The sequence below is a fragment of the Apis mellifera genome, linkage group LG9 (genome assembly GCF_003254395.2).
Source record: "Apis mellifera strain DH4 linkage group LG9, Amel_HAv3.1, whole genome shotgun sequence".
NCBI lineage: Eukaryota > Metazoa > Arthropoda > Insecta > Hymenoptera > Apidae > Apis > Apis mellifera.
This window is the reverse complement of record NC_037646.1, coordinates 6,647,935-6,666,503: the sequence shown is the minus strand read 5'-3', so window position 1 is coordinate 6,666,503 and position 18,569 is coordinate 6,647,935. Positions and strand designations below refer to the sequence as shown.

At 33.7% G+C, this 18,569-nt stretch overlaps 1 protein-coding gene across 2 annotated transcripts in view; it reads right to left on the bottom strand.

Annotated features, from left to right (window-relative positions):
- LOC412960 (receptor-type tyrosine-protein phosphatase kappa) overlaps nucleotides 1-18,569 on the bottom strand; it is a 94,910-nt gene that overhangs the window by 64,750 nt on the left and 11,591 nt on the right. For both annotated transcript variants that reach the window (XM_006561628.3, XM_396411.7), the window contains exon 2: nucleotides 14,695-14,965. In XM_006561628.3, the coding sequence (XP_006561691.1) occupies nucleotides 14,695-14,962 (268 nt within the window). In that variant the 5' untranslated portion in view covers nucleotides 14,963-14,965. The remainder of the gene's footprint in view (nucleotides 1-14,694; nucleotides 14,966-18,569) is intronic.

Genomic DNA, 18,569 nt, shown 5'->3' with positions numbered 1-18,569 from the left:
AACACGAGAATGTTTCGTTTCACGAGAAATGGAAAAAAAGAGCACGAGTTTCTCGTTGCAAAAATTGCTACTCGAGAATAAAAGAGCGGGGATTAAACGATCGATAAATATCCAATTTGTGTTTCCCGTTTAATTTCGATCGTGCGAAAAAAATTAGAGCGAAAAAGATCTAATTCGAGTAAAACGAGTAAATACGCTCTTTCGATGATCGCAACGAGTAAAGTTTCTAATTCAACATTTTAAAACAGTCTAATAAATATTTATAATAGTTTTATCGTTTTTCTCTTATTGTTTATTCGCAATGAATAAATTAAGCAACGAGTTTTGTTGAATTCGAAACGATGTGGAAAGGAATATAAAAATATTATAATAACAATAATAATAATAATAATAGAAGAGCATACAGGAGAATAAAAAAAAAGGACAAGGAATTCATAAAAGTAGGGGAAAAAAGAACAATAGGATTTCTAGAAGGATGGAATAAATAAGGATAGAGATGGAGGACGTATATAAAAGATAACAATGGACCAAGAAAATTTAAGAGAAAACACTACCCCCCCACCCATATACTACGTACGCACGCTTGAAAGTACTTTCAAAAATACTTCTTATTACTTCGAAGAGTACGTAAAGAAGAGGAAGAAGAAATTCTTGAGAGTGGAAAAACAAAAAAAAAATGAATCAATAAAGCTGTCTAGAGAAATCTGTAGATGGAATGAGTTTTCTTGAAAAGAAATGGGAAAGAAAATGCGTATATTGTTACAAAACGTTTCTTTATTACGTTATTTCATCGAAATAAAATTATCCCCAGACTCTTGTACCGAATATATATAGCGGATGGATTTCTCGTTTCATTCCGTGATTTTTGGTAGAGTTTTAATTGGAATGGGACACGGGGAATTAAAGTTGTCGAAAAATATGTTTGATTTGAATGCACATATGTCGAACTAGCTTTTTTTTTTTTTTTTTTTTGTTTTTAATTATTTCTCTTTTCTATACAATCTGTATAGTTTACCTAGCTTTTGAAAACGTAAAACCAAAAGAGAGATCAACATCTAGCAAATGTTTCAGATTTTCTTTTTTTTAAAAAATCATAATTTCTTTCCTCCAATTTCAACTTCTACACCAACCAATTTTTTATTCGTTTCAAAGAAGTATCGATCAACAATAATTCTTTAAATTCGTAAAAGAATCTTTCTCGATCAATTTCTTCACTTGTAATAAAAATTTCACCCCTTATTTCCCCGTTAAATAAGAAACTTTAATTGAATATTCACGCGGGCAAAGGGGTGTATTCCTCGAAAAACCGGCTCACCCTTCCCTTCATTCCAGGAATCCCTTTTTAAAATGGAAGAAGAATCGAAGTAGCGCGGATGGAAAAATTCCAGAAGCGAAAGGGGTAAAGTTGGATAAGATCTTTGCCCCCGTTGGAAGAGAGGAACGATAGAATTGTCTCTTTCTCGGTCTTCGAATTTAACGAGTTTTTGTACATCGAGATGGTCCAACCCCATTGTCCCTTTCTCGAATTCTCGTTTATTAATCGCTTCTTCCCTTTCAACCCTCCCCTCCCTCCGAGTATGAGCGTAAAAAGTCACGGTCACAGTTTAGAGAGGAAGGGAAATTGCATCGAAATTCCATCCAGTTTAATTTCACTTACTTTCGCGAACGAATGAATTTTAAATCGAAAGAATTCTTTTCGCGATAGAATTAAAATGCGTTGCTAACAATACTTTCGAAAAGAGTAGAAGAAGAAGAATTATTTTTCAGGATAATTTGACGCGATTTTCTTTTTCTTTATGTAACTTTTTCCCGCGACAATGAAATATGATTGCACATTCGATTATATATTACGATACAAGAGAAGGGAAAAAGTTTCTTGATTTCGCGTTCAATGGTACGAAAACGTGACACGAGTCCCCTTCTGCTTCCTTAATCGAACAGTTTCGAACAGAATCAAAGAAATTAGTTACAACGTTCCCTCGGCAAAGTTTTCACTGTTCGAAGATTCTGCAGGGAATTCCGTTGCTCAAAAGTTGAGTTCGTGAAATATAGAGTGGATACGTGTCTCGTAATGAACCCGAGAATCGAGCAGGAATCCCATTTTAAAATGGAAGAAGAATCGAAGTAGCTGAATTATTGAATTAATTTTCTCCTTTCATTGAACGATCGTTGCAAAAATTGTTGTGATTTTTAGAAATTGTTTTGAACATTTTTTCGATTTCATTGCGACGAACGATAAATTATAATTTTAATCTTCCAAGAGATAATTCTCTCCAATATTATGCTTCTTAAATATCGATACAAAGTTTCTTCGCAATATTATAATAATTCCAATCCCGCAACTTCTAACTTTCCCGACGAATTAATCAACACCTTCGAGCAAACACGGAGTTACATAATTCCCCTTCTCTCCCTTTAAAATACACGAGATTTTTAATTAACACGGAAAATGCACGCTCGCCAACATGGACGAAACACATCGATTTTAATTGTTCGCAATCAACAAGCAGAGATTTCTAATTTACGCCGCGCGAATCCAATCCGAGTTTTTCGACGCGAAACCCTTTATTCGATCCCTGCTAGGAAAACGGAATTTTTCAACTTTCACGAAAGAGAGAGAGAGAGGAGGGATATCAACGTTTCCTTTCACGGGAAACGAGAGATATTGTTGCTATCGGATATCGGTGTTCGTGTAAACGCGAAAATCTTTCTTTCTTTGGTTTCGCGATTAAAGAAACGATGTTTATTCGTTTTGACGATAGGATGATAAGTAAGGAGCAGGGGGGGAGAGAGCAAAAGGAAATTGAAATTGTCGAGTTTTTCTTCGTATTTGTGAGCGGAGAGAAACGTAATCCACTTCCATTTTGGATTAAAAAATGAGAGGAATGGAGGAGGAATTACAAAAAATTGTAATTGTGCATATAACGTTATAATTTCGGAATATTTAATTACGAGTGGACGTCAACTTGATCGAGTTAGTAATTTTGAGATGAGAAAAACTTTGAACTTAAAAATAGAAACTTTTATTCCGATGAAACACGAGTCAAGAAAGAGTTAAATTCCCTAACTTGATGATTTTCGTTGAAATAAAACCAACTAACCTCATATTTTTGAACAGTCCCTTCGAGTTTTAATTTAAGAATAAAGAAACCAAATATCACCTAACTTGTATCAAAATTGAACCTAACGCAAAAAAGAAACCAATTTTATCGCGATAACAAAGAAGAAAAATCTTCGAAAGAAAAGGGAAACGAATGTTAATTTCTTCAGATCCAAATAAACGTTTATAACAATGTCCCTCTCGAAGGAATCTGGCAACGCGATTTTCCCGGGCACTCGTTCAACAACGGTGGCGCGCGAACGTTTCAAAATTATTGCCGAAAATAAAATAGTTGACCCAGTGCCCGAGCCCCCTATTCTCTCCTCTTCAATCCGCGAGTGAAGTTTTTCGTGTCACTGGTACGAACACGCGAGGAAACGCGTTTTATATTCGTTGATACGATTAGGAGGAAAGGAACAATAATTTTAACCCCTCCTCCCTTTTCTTTTCGCGTTTACAGCCTGAATTTATTTTTAAATTCGCACGAGGCTTTTCCCTTCAGGCTTCTGAGAAAGACACTCGTTTCTTCTTCTCCTTCTTCTTCTTCGTCTTCTTCTCGCGTTGATCTTGACACGAATACGGCATCGTTGTGCCTCGTTCGACTCGCGTGTCACGATTAAAATAAAACGGCGGGGAACCACCTCAACCGCTTGACTCATCATCGTTTGCCTCCGCCTGTGTCGTGCGAATTTCGTTTTCTTTCTGGATTATTATTTAGAAGCTTAACCTCGTTCTTTCGTTGCGTCCATTTCCAATATTTTTGGAATATTTCGATTACGATTCTTACACTATTAATTCAGATTGTGTTTGAAAGATTCTCTTTATAAATATGTTATCGATACGAATTTTTGAAGAAGAGAAAACACGATTCGAGATTTTTCTGAAAAATGATAACGAATCTTTCTCTTTTAAAAACTTGGCAAGTAAAAAATTTATATCCAAATTATTTTAATAAAATAAAGCTCAAGTTTTACATTAAATAAACCGATAGATCCGTTCTTCTTCGGTGTATTTACGTTTAAAAAACAAGCAGCTCGAGTTGCACCACCCCCGCCGAGTTGAAAATAGTACAGGAAATGCGGAGAATATGTCATGTCGCCTTACGTTCGTGCAACCCCCTTCCAACATTTTCCCCACCATTGGTGTCACAGAGACAAGGTTTGAACTTATATCCCGCCCTTCCTGATAAATTTTAAAGGACGGATTAAATATTTCCCTTAGTTTCCTCTTGCAATATCGATGATTAAAAGTTGGAGGGAGAAAAATCCGGAACGTTCGTAAAGATACACGAAAATGTATCTCGTTTTCGTTGAAGAGCGTGCTTCGTTTATTAATTATCCCACCTGATTAAGGAAAGCGGATCGTGGATATTAAGTTTTAATCCTTTGAATTAAGTTGAAAGTTATTATTGTGTGTTTTTTTTCTTTTTTATAGGTGGATGGATATTCATGAAGATTACATGTATATAAATTTTGAAATATTCTCCAAGTAAAATGCAATATTATGATTGTAGATGATAATTTTTGTAAGAATGATTCCAATTTTTTAAAATATATTAAAATTAACACCTTTTTTTAAATTTTTTTAATTTTAACAAAATCACGTACGATCAGTGATTTTTCAGAGATGAAATAATTTTAAATATTAAAAGATTTTGATCGTACATAAATTATTGGGGATAATTGAAAATTATATTATCCTCGAAAACGTTCCAACACTTTTCAGTATGCAATTATAATTGGATCAAAATGAGATATCTCGTGAAAAAAAATTTTCCACGAAAGAAGAAGAAGAAGGAAAAAAAAGAAAAAGCATCATTAGTCGAGGAAACCGTTTGCGAATAAATTTTTTTCCAGCTTCCTGAATCGAAAAGTATTTCATTATGAAGAGGTACACGTGCACGCAGAAATTAAAGTTTGCTCAATTGCTTTACACTGCTCGAACGGTACTCTCCTCTCTCTCTTCTCCTTCGTGTCTACGATCCCCATCCGCGAATCGTTTTTCTTCTTTTTTCCTGCCCCGATGAAACGAAACTCGAGAGGATCGTAGGAGAAAAACGAGTGCACGAATTCATAAATAAAACCGAACCGTTTGATGATATGCGAGAAACACGAGAAATTAAAATTTATTCGGAAGAATAATTAGAAAAGGGGGATTGTTTGTGCAAACAACGAGGCAACGTTTTTTCATATTCTTCATGTAAAATTTTATCGATGATATTCTTTCAATTTAATTCCTCGAAAAATTGCCAAGATTTTTCTAATTCGATTCAAACAGTTTAAAGAGGTTTTAATTTGATCACATGATAAAAATATGAAAAAAAATCGGGATAATAGAGAAATTAAATGTTAGTTAGAGATAAATCGTTTCGTTCAACGAATACAGCGAAAGAAATTTCATACGTTTCGAATGATTCGCTTTAATCGTACATTGAATCGAATCGAATTGTAACAATGAGGTGAGAATTAATGGACGATCGAAGAAAAACGAGATCGAGGAAAGATCGATGTACTCCAAACGTAAAAAAAAAAGAAAAGAAAAAAATACGTGAATTCCTCTTTGAAGATAGAAATAAGAAGTCGTAATTCCTGGCAAAATTAAAGACAGGCATAAATTTCCAAAATAAATAAAACGTCGCGTAAAATCGAAATATCTGCTCTAGATTTGAAACGTGGCAAACATTTGTATATGTATTCGTGTGTAATTGGGAGGGGGGATGAATGAATAGATGAATGAATGGAAAAAAAAAAAAAAAAAAAAAAGGGATTAAAAAGGCGTGCAAAATATCGATCGTGATGAATTCACACGATTTTTACACTTAAGCGAGGTGCGACACCATTACCCTCCACGTCCATTTCCGGTGCATAAACGGTTCGATCGGAATTCATCATTTATCCCGAATCTATCGAAATTTTTCTCGTACGCGACAACCCTCGATAAATCACCATCGACGTTCGAATATGCAATGCGATTTAAATATTATCAAAATTTGGAATTATTTTCAAGATTGGAAATATATTGAAATCATTGAAAAAAAAAATAATCGCGAATTAGATTTTAGATGAAAATTTAAAATTTCATTGAAAAATTCATGAAGCGCGTGATTTTTCAATTATGAACGAACGAAAAATTATTGAAGGAAGAGTTCTTAGAATGTTTAATTTTTTGATTTAAAGAGATAGAGATGGAATCGATAGTGGAATCGATAAGAGGAATAAAAATCAAGATTTAATATATCAAAATAAAATATAATGTATATATAAAATATAATTTCGATTGAAAAATTTTCAAACAAATTAATTTAAATTATTTTACATATTGAATTGCACAAGAGGTACGTTTTTTATATATAATTTGTCCGATAATTAGTTAATGCAAATCTGTTTGATCGCGTCTACTCAATATTTTAATCCACCATTCATATATTTGCAATTTAAATAATAATAATCATAAAATATAAATACACGTATTATTATAATTCATGTTGTACTTTTTTTGTTTTTCACAGGTAGAGAAAAGAAAATAATTCGACAATGATTGTAAAGGCGCGAAGGCGAGGAGTGTGGGAGGGAAAAGGAGAGGCAACTTCAAGAATAGAAATTGAAGCCCAAGTGGATTAACCCGGATACCGACCAGACACATCCATCGTTCGTTGCTATTCAAAATAAACCTTGGACCGACGATAGGATGAAACTGCGATCCATTTAAAAGAATTTACACATCTCACCTAGCGGAAAAAGAAACGTTATTATTGAAACGTCTATGATTCTGATAAATTAACACTCCGATTCTATCTTTCTCAAATTATTCAACTCTTCAAGATTTTCAAAAAGAAAATGGAATTTCCTTCCTTCCTTTTTTTAAAATTCTTTTCGATACTCTTCAAAGTGATAAAAATTTCTTTTCAATGGATTAAAGAAATTTCTCTTTCGAGGCTTACTTAATTATGAGGAGAAATTTAAAAATTAAAATTTGAAAAAAATTTTTGAAAACGTGTGTTTCGAATATCAAACTTTGCCAATTAAAAATAAGGGATAATCCTTCGAGAAAATATTTCGCGATTCCCAGGGGATTGGGAATGGCAGCAAATATACGTTGAAAAATGGTGTATTAAACAAATTAAAATTTTTTTTCCCCTCGCAAACAAAATATTCTCGATCGAGAAGTATGGCGGAACAAATTCAGAGAATTTCCATTTTTGCATAACGCGATGAATATTAATACGAAAACTGTCGTAATAATCCATTAAGTCAATTTCCAAACGAAAAGTGGCACGTTAATGTGACTTTTGCATGAGAACTGTAGAAGACTGTACTCCTACAATTTTTATTTAAACCACGATATTTTCTGCAAAAGAAATCTTATTTGGATCGTCTTAAATTATCTTTCTAAAGAGAGGCCAATCAAATACACGTGTCTGTTCCTACAAAATAAATTTACAATTTTCTCTTGTTTCCAGAAAAAGAATTTTGAATTAAGAAATTAAAGTAAAAAAAAAAAAAAATGAAATAGAACTACCTGAAAAGAAAATTACTTAAAATTGAATCGCAGAAAGGATAGACGAAAGAACGGTGGAAAATAGATAAATGAAAGACAAAAATTCAAATTTGAAAATTTGAAACAGCGATTTATAATTTATTAAATATTCCTCGAATATAATTTTACAGAGAAAAATCTTGTCGGTGTGGATGTTTCTATGGCCCTTATGTACGCTGTTCTGACAGCAACGAAGTTTACAATTTGCATTCTGTGCCATGACGTTGTAATCGAATCTGAATCACGTACAGCTTACGTGGAAGCTCGATCTAAAATCGGGCTCCTCGTGTGACGAAATTTTCGGAGAAAAACTTTCTACGTCACTGCAAATTTCTTCTTGTTTCCTTTTATATATATAAAAATCTACTTCGGCAAAAAGAAGATTTCTTCTTTAAAGATAAATTCCTTTTTATCAAAATGTTAAATTTCTTTGAACAAAGGCTAACGAGTTAAGATTCTTATCATTTTAACATTTATTTACTTCGTCGATTTATATTGTTTATATTCTTCCTTTTTCTAATTTTTCTTTTTTTCAGGATGACACTTTATCACGAGGAGATGACTTCTTCGCTCGTCATAAAAATTAAAAATTCTTTTCAACATCGATATCTTGAAAAAAAATCTCTGCTTTATCTTGTTCGAATAATTTTTGAATGAACAAGGGATTAAATTTTTAACGCAACAGAGAAGAGGAAAAATTCGACGCACTGTTTTAAATATTAAAGTCAGTTTTCTTCCTCCCTTGGCAACGACGAGTATGCCAAAGGTATAAAATAGGAGGGAAAAAAATTTAAGAAGAAAGAGAGAGAGAGAATATTTCACTGGTGGTATATACGAATGTATATCGAAAAAGAGGATAAAATAAAAGGGGGGAAAAAAAAAACAGGAAGCAGTGAGACGCAAAGTAGAACGAGTAGCATTGCAAGAGAAACCGTCAATTAGGTCGTAAAATCGGATCGCACACTGTGTGTACAATTTTTCCTTGGATAAATCATTTTCTGTTAAAAGGAACGCGCCGAGGAAACACAGTGGAATCGTCGTTCGCAAATACGAGTGGTGGTAAATTTCGAGGAAGAAAAAGGAATGGGGAAGATTTTTTAATTTTAGAACACGAAACATCGAGGCGTAAAGAATATTCCTTCTGTCGAAAGAAATATTCGACGATTAATTTATGCATCTCTTATTTTGTAATAATTTTCGAATATCGGTAAAATTTGTTTAGGAAATTAAATTCATTTTGATCGAATAATAAATTGTATGGTAAGAAACTGAATTCTGATTACTTTTTGCAGTAAATTTCCAGTGGAAAGTTTTGGGGATTAATATCTAGTGATATCATTTTAGAAATGATTATATGTGAGATTAGTAAAATTTGTTTAAATCTAGAATTTTTTAGCGTAAGATGTTTATTGAGATTTTTAGAGTTTATTATTAAAGATTCTTTGATAATTTCTTCGAAAGGATAAGATATTCTTTTTCAAAAATTCCTTAAAGAAAATTATTAAAGAATTTTGATAAATTTCATATCGAAAAATTTTTCCTTCAAATGTTTCTTTCTCTCTTTAAAGATTCTTAAAAATAAAAATTTTTAAAAATTTTGAAATGGAATTACTAGATGAACTTTGACACATTTTATATCAAAAGGTTTTCACTTTGTGTCGTACTTCTCGCTTTTACCTTTAAAAATTCTTATTTAAAAACCTTTCTGAAATAAAAAAAAAGAAGAAGAATTTTTACAAAAATCTTCGAACAAAGTTATTGGCGAGCTTTGGGAAATTTTATATCGTACTTTTAAAAACAAGAATCAAAATAATTTATAGCATGTAATACCGAAAAATTCATTACACAAAAATTACAAACAAACTTCAATACACTTGGCATGAATTAAAATTTGCTTCCAACGTCACAAGAAAAAAAAAAGAAAATTCTTAAAAATCCTCCAACGAATCTCATTCTTTCAAAACTTCCTAATAAACGTGTGCTCGAAAGATTCATATTTTTTGAAAAACTCATATTTTTTTCAGATGTCCGAAAAGGTTGCAAAATTTCGGCCTAAGCGTGCATGGAAAGTAATCAGAAACAATGGTGCGGACACGGAATTCGAATTGAACTTTTCGTTAGAAAGTTACAATGCTAAATGTGTTTGCATCCAGCATAGCCTGTCTGCCACCAGAGCCAGGTAACTACGTAATGCATACTGAACGGTACGTATGCATCTCGAAATGAAATACGACGTTATAAAGCACTCTGGTAGGTAGAAACAGGTGTGTCAGAAACCTAATATAGCTGTATTCCTCTGTTCAACGAGATAATCGGTGTCGAGGGTTTTCGCGCCGAGGAGGAACATGAAAATTGGAAGTAGACGAGGGAAATTTTTAAATTTCGAAAATTCCTATCCAACTCCATTTAGATACGGATTATAAGCTACGTTATTTTCATCCTTCCCCAATTATTCTCTCTTTCCATTTGATAATTTTTTTATTAACATAGTTGCAAAAGAATTAACGAGAGAATTATATGAAGAATTATATAAGAATTAACGTGGAGTGAATAATCGTTTTATTAATTGTACAATCTTTAGAATAAAGAATGGAAGAAATATTATTATTATCCACGAAACAAAATTGAGAGACCGTATTTCGTACGGCAGAATCAAGAAAATTGTACGACGATGACTGGTTGGAGGGAGATTAACATCTCTTCATATCACATTCAACCGGAATAATATGAAGCGATAACGCCGTATTTCCCAACATCATGCCACGATAACAAGCAGATATTTCACTCGTCTTCGATTTCCATCGCGGTTACGGCCACCACCCTCCGCCAATCTCGCTTTCACAAGGGGATCGGATACAAGGGATCCTTGCGAGAGGACCTAACGCCCACTGTTTGTATGCTTTATTGATCCGGGTACCCGATTAAATCGGGAGGGAATTGGAATTGCGATTCGCCACGGTTTTGTCCTGATCGCCGTTTATCGGCACACGTTCGCGAAAGAAGAGGAAACGTACCATTCTCGTGAATAAATTGTTGAAGAACAATTCGAGAATCCTTATTCCAGATTATTAATTCTTTTTCATCATCTTTTCGTATTGTTAATAACTAAAATCTTGAATTAACTTTGATAATAATTTTTAAAAAAATTGCAGATATTTCTGATGAAATAATTTCGAGTCAAAGATATCCGTGCATTCTTATTCTAGATTATTAATTTTTTTCTTCATCTTTTCGTATTTTTAATAATTAAAATCTTGAATTAACTTTGATAATAATTTTTAAAAAAATTGCAGATATTTCTGATAAAATAATTTCGAGTCAAAGATATTCGTACATCCGTCTTATATCTTATCAAAAATCTTTTCCTACCAAAAACTTCTAAGGGAACAAATTTTAATTATCTAATCGTCCAAGGTATAAAGCTTCATAAAACTATCCCTTTGCACAACTCGATCCTCTCCCTTGAACCGTGTGAATTGACAATTTGCAACTTTTAGATTCGATAAACTTCTCTAATTTCATCATTTGAGAAAATGATGAGGCTCGTCTCCTCAAAAAAATACGATCAAGCTCTCGACAATCGAAAAAACAATCGTACAAACACGAAAAGCGTGTATTTCGCACGCTTATCGTGTTTGCCCCGTGTTTATACGTCGACAAAGTTTCCAAAACCAGCGCCGATTAAGCTCGCCTCGATTTTTCAACGGAGAGGAGGGGGAGAGAGGGGCGACAACAAAAGTGATAAAACGCGAAACTTATGCCCCGGCTTAACTCATTCGATCCGCTAATCTCCGAATTCCGTTCCACGCCGCCCACTCGTTTTCTATTATTCACTCGCATTGTTGGATATTCTGGGTAATCCCGTTTACTTGGAAATCGCGACCGATTTTTCAATGGGGCGATCGCCACAAGATTCGAACGAAATTTGCAACGATGAAATTCGGGGATGAATGATAAAACAAATTGATATATCATTATACATATTTTCGATCCCCAATTCGGTTTTCGAGAATTGAGTCACGATTATTTTCACGATTGAGAAAAATGGAAGATTGAAGAATAAAGTCACGAGTGCCATTTTTCGCTTCGTATCTGTGTATTTAAAATGAGATTGGAGAAAGTCGATTACATTTACAGTTCCCTTGCTTTTATAACGACAATATATTTGATGAAATACAATAATTAGAAATAGAAAACGTATTGTACAATTTTTCTTTATTTATTATTCGAGGAATGATCGAAGGAAATATTCTAACGATTAAAGATGGATAAATTAAATTAGATAACTCGAAATCCGAGTTAATTGCTGCGTAATAAAATTCTAGCTACCAAAGAGTAATTGGACTCGATCAACCAGATCATTCATCTCTCTCGAGTGATAAAAAAAATAAACGAATAAACGAAAGAAGAATAACGAAGAAGAAATTTAATTCGCTTTGGAAAAAGATCTCGTCCAGTTTCGCGTTACGTTGAAATTCACGCGAGAAAATAAGATTCCTCTCGAAAAAAAAGCGTAGCAGCAAGAGGGAAAGATATCTCTCGTAAAATCCTCTTTGCTCCATCTAATCCAAAATAAAATAAAAAAAAAAAAGGAAGAAGAAAAAAGAATCCCAGGAAGGCGTTTCCTATTTGTAACGACGTTATCCTTCGATATCCACCATTCCCCAGCTATCTGGTGTATCGGTTAAGGCTTAAAAATAAATTTAAGAGCTTTGGATTCGCTGTAAAATATCGCCCCCCTCTACCAAACGGATATTTATCGTGGCTACGTTCATCGAGTTAATAACGAGAGGGATGAAAAAAAAATCGAAGCTTCCCTTATTTCTTTGCATTTTCTTTTTTTTTCAATTATCACCATCAATAAGAGATTTAAAGCGAGATGAAGAACGAACGTTGAGAGCGAAATAAAAATTAATCTCGAAGGAGGAGGGAAGGCAGGTAATTTCAAACAAACGATTACAATTCCTTTCTCTATCCGCAAAATTTTCAAAGATTTACAGGCGAAACGAACCAAGGAGGGATAAAAAGAAGACAAAATTCAACGAGACTTCTCGAAGATACTTCTCGAAAGGGGAGAGATAATTCGAATCAGAGATATTCGCCTCTCTTCCCAATTTCAGAATTACCGAATTTCATATTTTCTGTTACACATCTCTCCGTTGATTAACTATACACTTCTCTCGAAAGTGGACAGAATTTCGAGGCAGGAATTAATTTACAGCGAAATTAAACGAAAAAAGAAGGAGAGAAAAACGAACGAAGGGAGAAATACAAATCAACGAGGTCGAGAATTCGATTGATCGAAAAAGAAGACGCTATAATTCTCTCCTCCTCTCCTCTCTTTGGATTAATCCCGAGTCGCAGTTTCGCGCGCCGGCCTGAAACGTTGTACGAAATGAAACGTGAAAAAACGTGAGGGAGGGGGAGGGGGCGGCTTAAAAGCATCTGAAACGCTTCGAAAAGCCCCGCTGAAGTGGCGTGCTTGATCGAATCAAGTTACGGATCTTCTTTACCCTCTCCCTTCCTCGTTCGAACAGCGACGAGAAAGAAAGAAATCCCTTTTCCTCGGAACTTTACCGAGGCTCCGTTCCTTTCACGCCAACGATAAATTCCCATACATACAACAAGTAAGAAAGTTGTTAAGCCCTTGCTATTGCGTGTACACGTACCACTGCGTGGAAAATTCATTCTCGAAGGGAATTATTCGATCGATGCTCGGGGGAGATTCGAAGAATTTTGAGGGTAACAGATAATAATTTTCTTTTCGAGATTTATGGTATTTTTGATGTACGCGTGGATCTGGGTTATTTTTTTATATTTTAGGAAAAGTCACGTGGAGATGACGGATGATGTAAAGGAAAAGAGAAAGTTTGTAAGAAATGTGGAAAATTACTTTTCTTTTGCATTGTATATATTTCGAGTTTTGAGAATTTTTTAAAATTTTTTAAAATTCGATATTCGTTATTGGAAATCCTTTTCGATTTTTGGAATCGTTTGCGTGATGTTTTTAATTTTTTTAAATTCGAAATTAAATTTGTTTTCCGTGGAATTATTCGATCATCATGGATTTAGCTTACGATTAATCACGTAAGAAGATTGAATTATCGAATATTTAATTCTCTTTATGGAAAAAGTTATTAATTTCGCTAAATTATCGGAATCCATTCACTTTTGATTGCGATAAAAATTTTACAAAAATTTAGGAAGATAGAGATTAATAAAAGTTGTGTATAAAACGGGCATTTATCATTGCTCGAACAATAATACAGGAGCATAAAATGTTTTTACGCGCGTAGATTTTATCATCGAAAAATGATGTTGCACGGTCATTTTCGTCATTTTCGTCATTCCTGGGACAAGTATGGCCCATAAACGCGTCGTAAAACTTTCAAACTTGTTCTATAACGAGATGTCAGCTTCCTTGAAACGAAGTAGGAAATTAAACAAAATAATATCCTGTGGCCAAGTTGAACAAAAATAAATTAAACGGATGCTCGAAGAATATCTATCGCGTCTTTTGAATTCCGAGAAATTAGAAAAATAATATTATTATCGAACTTCCTATCTTTAAAGAATTCCATTTATATTCCATCATAGTGGATGTTAAAAATAATATGAAAATAAAAAATTATCGAAGCATGGAATTCTTCTCGTTTTAATGACTCATCGTCCATGAATTTCGATCAAAATTAACTATTCAATCGATCCAACTTTTCCAAACTTCAACTTCAAAATATACAATTACTTTCCCATATATACATATCTTCCAACAACGAAGATCTAGACTACAAAAATAGATCCAAACTCCCGAATCCTATCAAAACAATTAACGTTATTTTACCGCGCAAGCTGACACTCTACGCGTCAAAGAAAATAAAATTAACTCACTCGCGAGTTACACATTCGTTCGATCAAAATCACGATAGAAGAAGAACCGTCTATTCACGTCTAATCATTATCACGACGATTCCAACGCGTGAACGTTCCAAGTAAATAGAAAATATATAATAGAAAAATAAAACGAAAGGTATTATAAATATTCGTGAAAAGAGTCTCACCGAAAGAGATGAGGCCGCTGTTGAGCATCGAGAGCTTAATCTGGCTGGGAATGGAGGCGATGCTGTGGCCAGGATTAAGATGACGCTTCCTGGGCGGTTTCTCCGGCGCCCTGGGCGCGCTCCTGCTCCTGTGATGATGATGGTGCCTGCTCCTGTGCGAGTGGGAGTGGGAACCGGCGGCGGTCGAGGTGGCGCCTGTCCGATCCGAGCCGACGCTGCTCAAACCGAGGACACCGCCGCCGGTCGACTGCGTCCGCAGCGACGACATTTTCTGCGGGAAGAAAGAATCGTTATTCTTCTTGCGTTTCGATCGTCGGATACGAATACGGAAGTTAATTGTCAGCGCGTTAAACCGTGAATTTTTATCGAGGATTCGATTTTAAACGGCGCTTTGTTGTCGGTGAAAAAGTGTACGAGCGTATCGATATAATTTACGAAAGAAGGAATGGGTGAGGGAGGGAGAGAGAGTGCACTTAATTCAATTCTCTTGACAGAGAGCAGTGTTAATGCATCGATCAAAGTTTGCTTTTGTGCATTTCTAACTCGATATTTTCGAAAGAGAGATTTAGTGTTGCAGAAAACGAGGAACGTGTATTATTGTTTAATTTTTTCAAAGGAGATTTCTTTTTTTTTGGTTTATTCTTGGGGAGATATATAGTTTTATTTTTCCATTTAACGAAAATTATGATTCGAGTAATATTAAATTAATTTTCACGTTGATCAACAGTCCAAAAATGATATTAATGATTAATTATATTGATATTAGTATTAAAGCACCAAGATCAATATAATGAAATTTACTCATTATTTTTATTTTACATCCATTACCAAATATCTGTCTGACAATCAACTCATCAATCCGTAGTAATATCTTAAAATAACCAGACCCAGCAAACATTTTCAACCCCCTTTTGCCTCATCGAAGATTCGTGAAATTATTAACAAACGATCGAAAAATTAATATCATCGAAACGGTCAAACGAATCATCAATCGAATGATAAACGACGAAATAAATATTTTGTCAAAAAGGAATGTTCGTCGTCAAATTTTTTCAAGTAGAGATTCTAAATTCGTCCATGCAATATTCATTCGTACGAACAATCCTCGCATTGAAACACGAACCTTCGAGAGAAGTTCTCGGTCTCGGGCTGCGTATTTCGGGCTGAATCCCGTTATTGTACTCTCTAATCAACCGGCGCAACGAGATCCACACAGCTTGCCACGCGCCATCGATCGCGGGATCCTTAGATTTCGCGGTCGATTTCCCCCGATCTAAAACTAGAAGAGAATCCCGCGTTTCAAGCCTCCTCCTCGAACGGCGAAGTGGCGGAGAATAGAACAGAGACAAGAAGAGGTTCGGCAGAAACGAAAACTGGCTTCTCACACGCGTGTCGTCGTACAATTCGTTGATGCGCGTTCGAAAGATCTTTGATTCTTTGCTACGAAATAGCGATTTGGATCGATTTCGTGATTTCCATTCGAAGAATTAGGGTAGAAAAGGGAATGGAAATTTTTATAAATGGTGATTTAGAGATGATGGATTGTTTTCAATTTAAAGAATATATGTATTCTGATGAAATTATAATTTTTTCTTAGTTTTCGTGATTATTATCGAGGCATCGTGAAAGATGTTAATTCAGAAATGAATCGTTTTCTTTATTAAATAAAAAATAGATATACGTTAAAGGTAAATTTGGTGAAATATTAATTTATTTTAAACCTGTAGAATTAATATCGTCGAAAAATAGAAAATCTAATTTTTTATATACGATATAAGTTATTGTAGAAGATTTAGGATTCGTGAAAAAAAAGTAAAGTTCAATGTATTTTTCGTTATCGTAATTGGAAAGAAGAGGCAATTAATGGAGAGTTAATGGATTAATTGGGAAAAACAATTTTTGCACTTTTTCGTACGAAATTTTATCACAAAAATAAGATATTATTTTTCGATAATCTGGATTCGAGTCAATATCGCGCTACTTTATTTTCTGCAATTTAATTTTTCGAAGGATTATCGATGAATTCTTGCTTTTTAAAATCTTGATAGATTTTTTTTTATATTTCTTTTTTTTTTTTTATTTTAAATTGAAACGTTTGCTTCGTTTTTCAGTTTCAAAACTCGCGATCCATATTGAAATTGAAATGTTTGCTTAGGAATATAAATTGAAGTTATTGACAGTTCGAGGGTTTTGATTAACTCTGAGCTATAATCAAATATGAGGTTTTCACACTAGTTTTAGTTTTAGAAACCATGCTCGAATTATTTGTTCGTGTTACACGTGATATATTTAATATTTCGTTTTAAATATAATATTATATTTTTTCTCTCCTCTATAAAAATATCCTGTAGAATTTTTTTTAAAAAAATTGTACAGTATTATTCTGTTCACAGCAGATTCTAAGTAATTTATTTTAATTTTTCAAAATTAATTCTACACCCAAACAATTTTTACTTTTTTCACAATAAGGAGAATAAAAAAAGAAATATCGAGTTATTAAAATTTCCTTTAGAATATATATATTTTTTTAAATAAATAATTTTTCACGTGTCAAAAAGCTTCGCATTGATAAAAATACTTGGTAGTTCCATTTGTTCTTTCATAAATCTATAATTAAAAGTTTGCTTATTTTTCCCTATTTTTCATTCCTATAATTATTTACCTCCCATAATTTTTTCTTATCGCCTTATTTATGTTAAAAACATCCTACATCTAAAAAAACAGGAAGAAAGTTTCTTTTTAATTTAAAATATAATTTAAAAATCACCCCTATCTCCAAGATAAAAGAAATATTTAATAACACATATAAAAGTTATATATATCCATTTTATTCTAAACTCTCCCTTAAATTTTTTATTCATCTCCAATCAAAAAGATAAATTTATCGAATCGAAATTTGAATAATCTTAAAAATGAAAATTGGACATGAGGATCGAACATATCCCTATTTTCATCCTTAAATAGACAAAAAAACAAATCTAAAATTCCTCCAACCCTCGTCGAATCACTTTTCCATCCCATTTTCCCGAATTTCAACCGAATTAATCAGCCACGATAATTACACCCCGATAAATATCCCGGTTCAATTGGAGAATGCGAGAATATCCTGTAATTACAATTCTCCGTCCGAATTTTTACCCCGAGCGACGAAAGAAAAGGAGAAAACAAAACTAGGGAGAATTTGACGCGAGACGGAAAAACGACGGAAGCGTCGCCACCGCGGAATAATTCGGTCACGTTCCTCCACGGTCGTTTGTGTGCACATATTTGTCGACAAAAATCGTGAACCGCTGCTCGTCAACCGTTGAAGGATGCATTGTATCGCGTGCAATGTAAATTTAGCGATACCGAGATTTTCCCCTGCCTCCTCGAATACCGAAAATATCCCTAGGATAGTTGCGTAACGAAGATGACTGTTGCGCGCGAGAATCGTGACAATCCCTTGTTATGTACAACCACGTTGATACTTGCATACATATATATTTATATCGGTGTCTTTCTACTTTGCAACTGCGCTGCAAATATATGCATATGAAAATGTTTCAGAGATCTGTGCACACGTTAGGAATTTTGAGAGATTCTAGGAATTTTTTTTTTTCGTGCTCGAGGATATGGAAGTTACTTTGCAAAACGATGAGAATATTTTACCGATACTGTATTTTTCCGTGTAAATGTTGCTTAATATTCATGCTTACTATTCGGTATTTTCGAGATGCACTTTATATTGCCAAATATTTTCTGTTTTATTAGACGTTTTGATCGTTTTTAGTAATTTTGTCGCCAAGATCATTCCTTTTATTAAATTTATTTACGCATCTTAGTGTTCTTTATGACTTTTTTTTATTATTGGAATTAATGAGTTTGGACTAATCTTC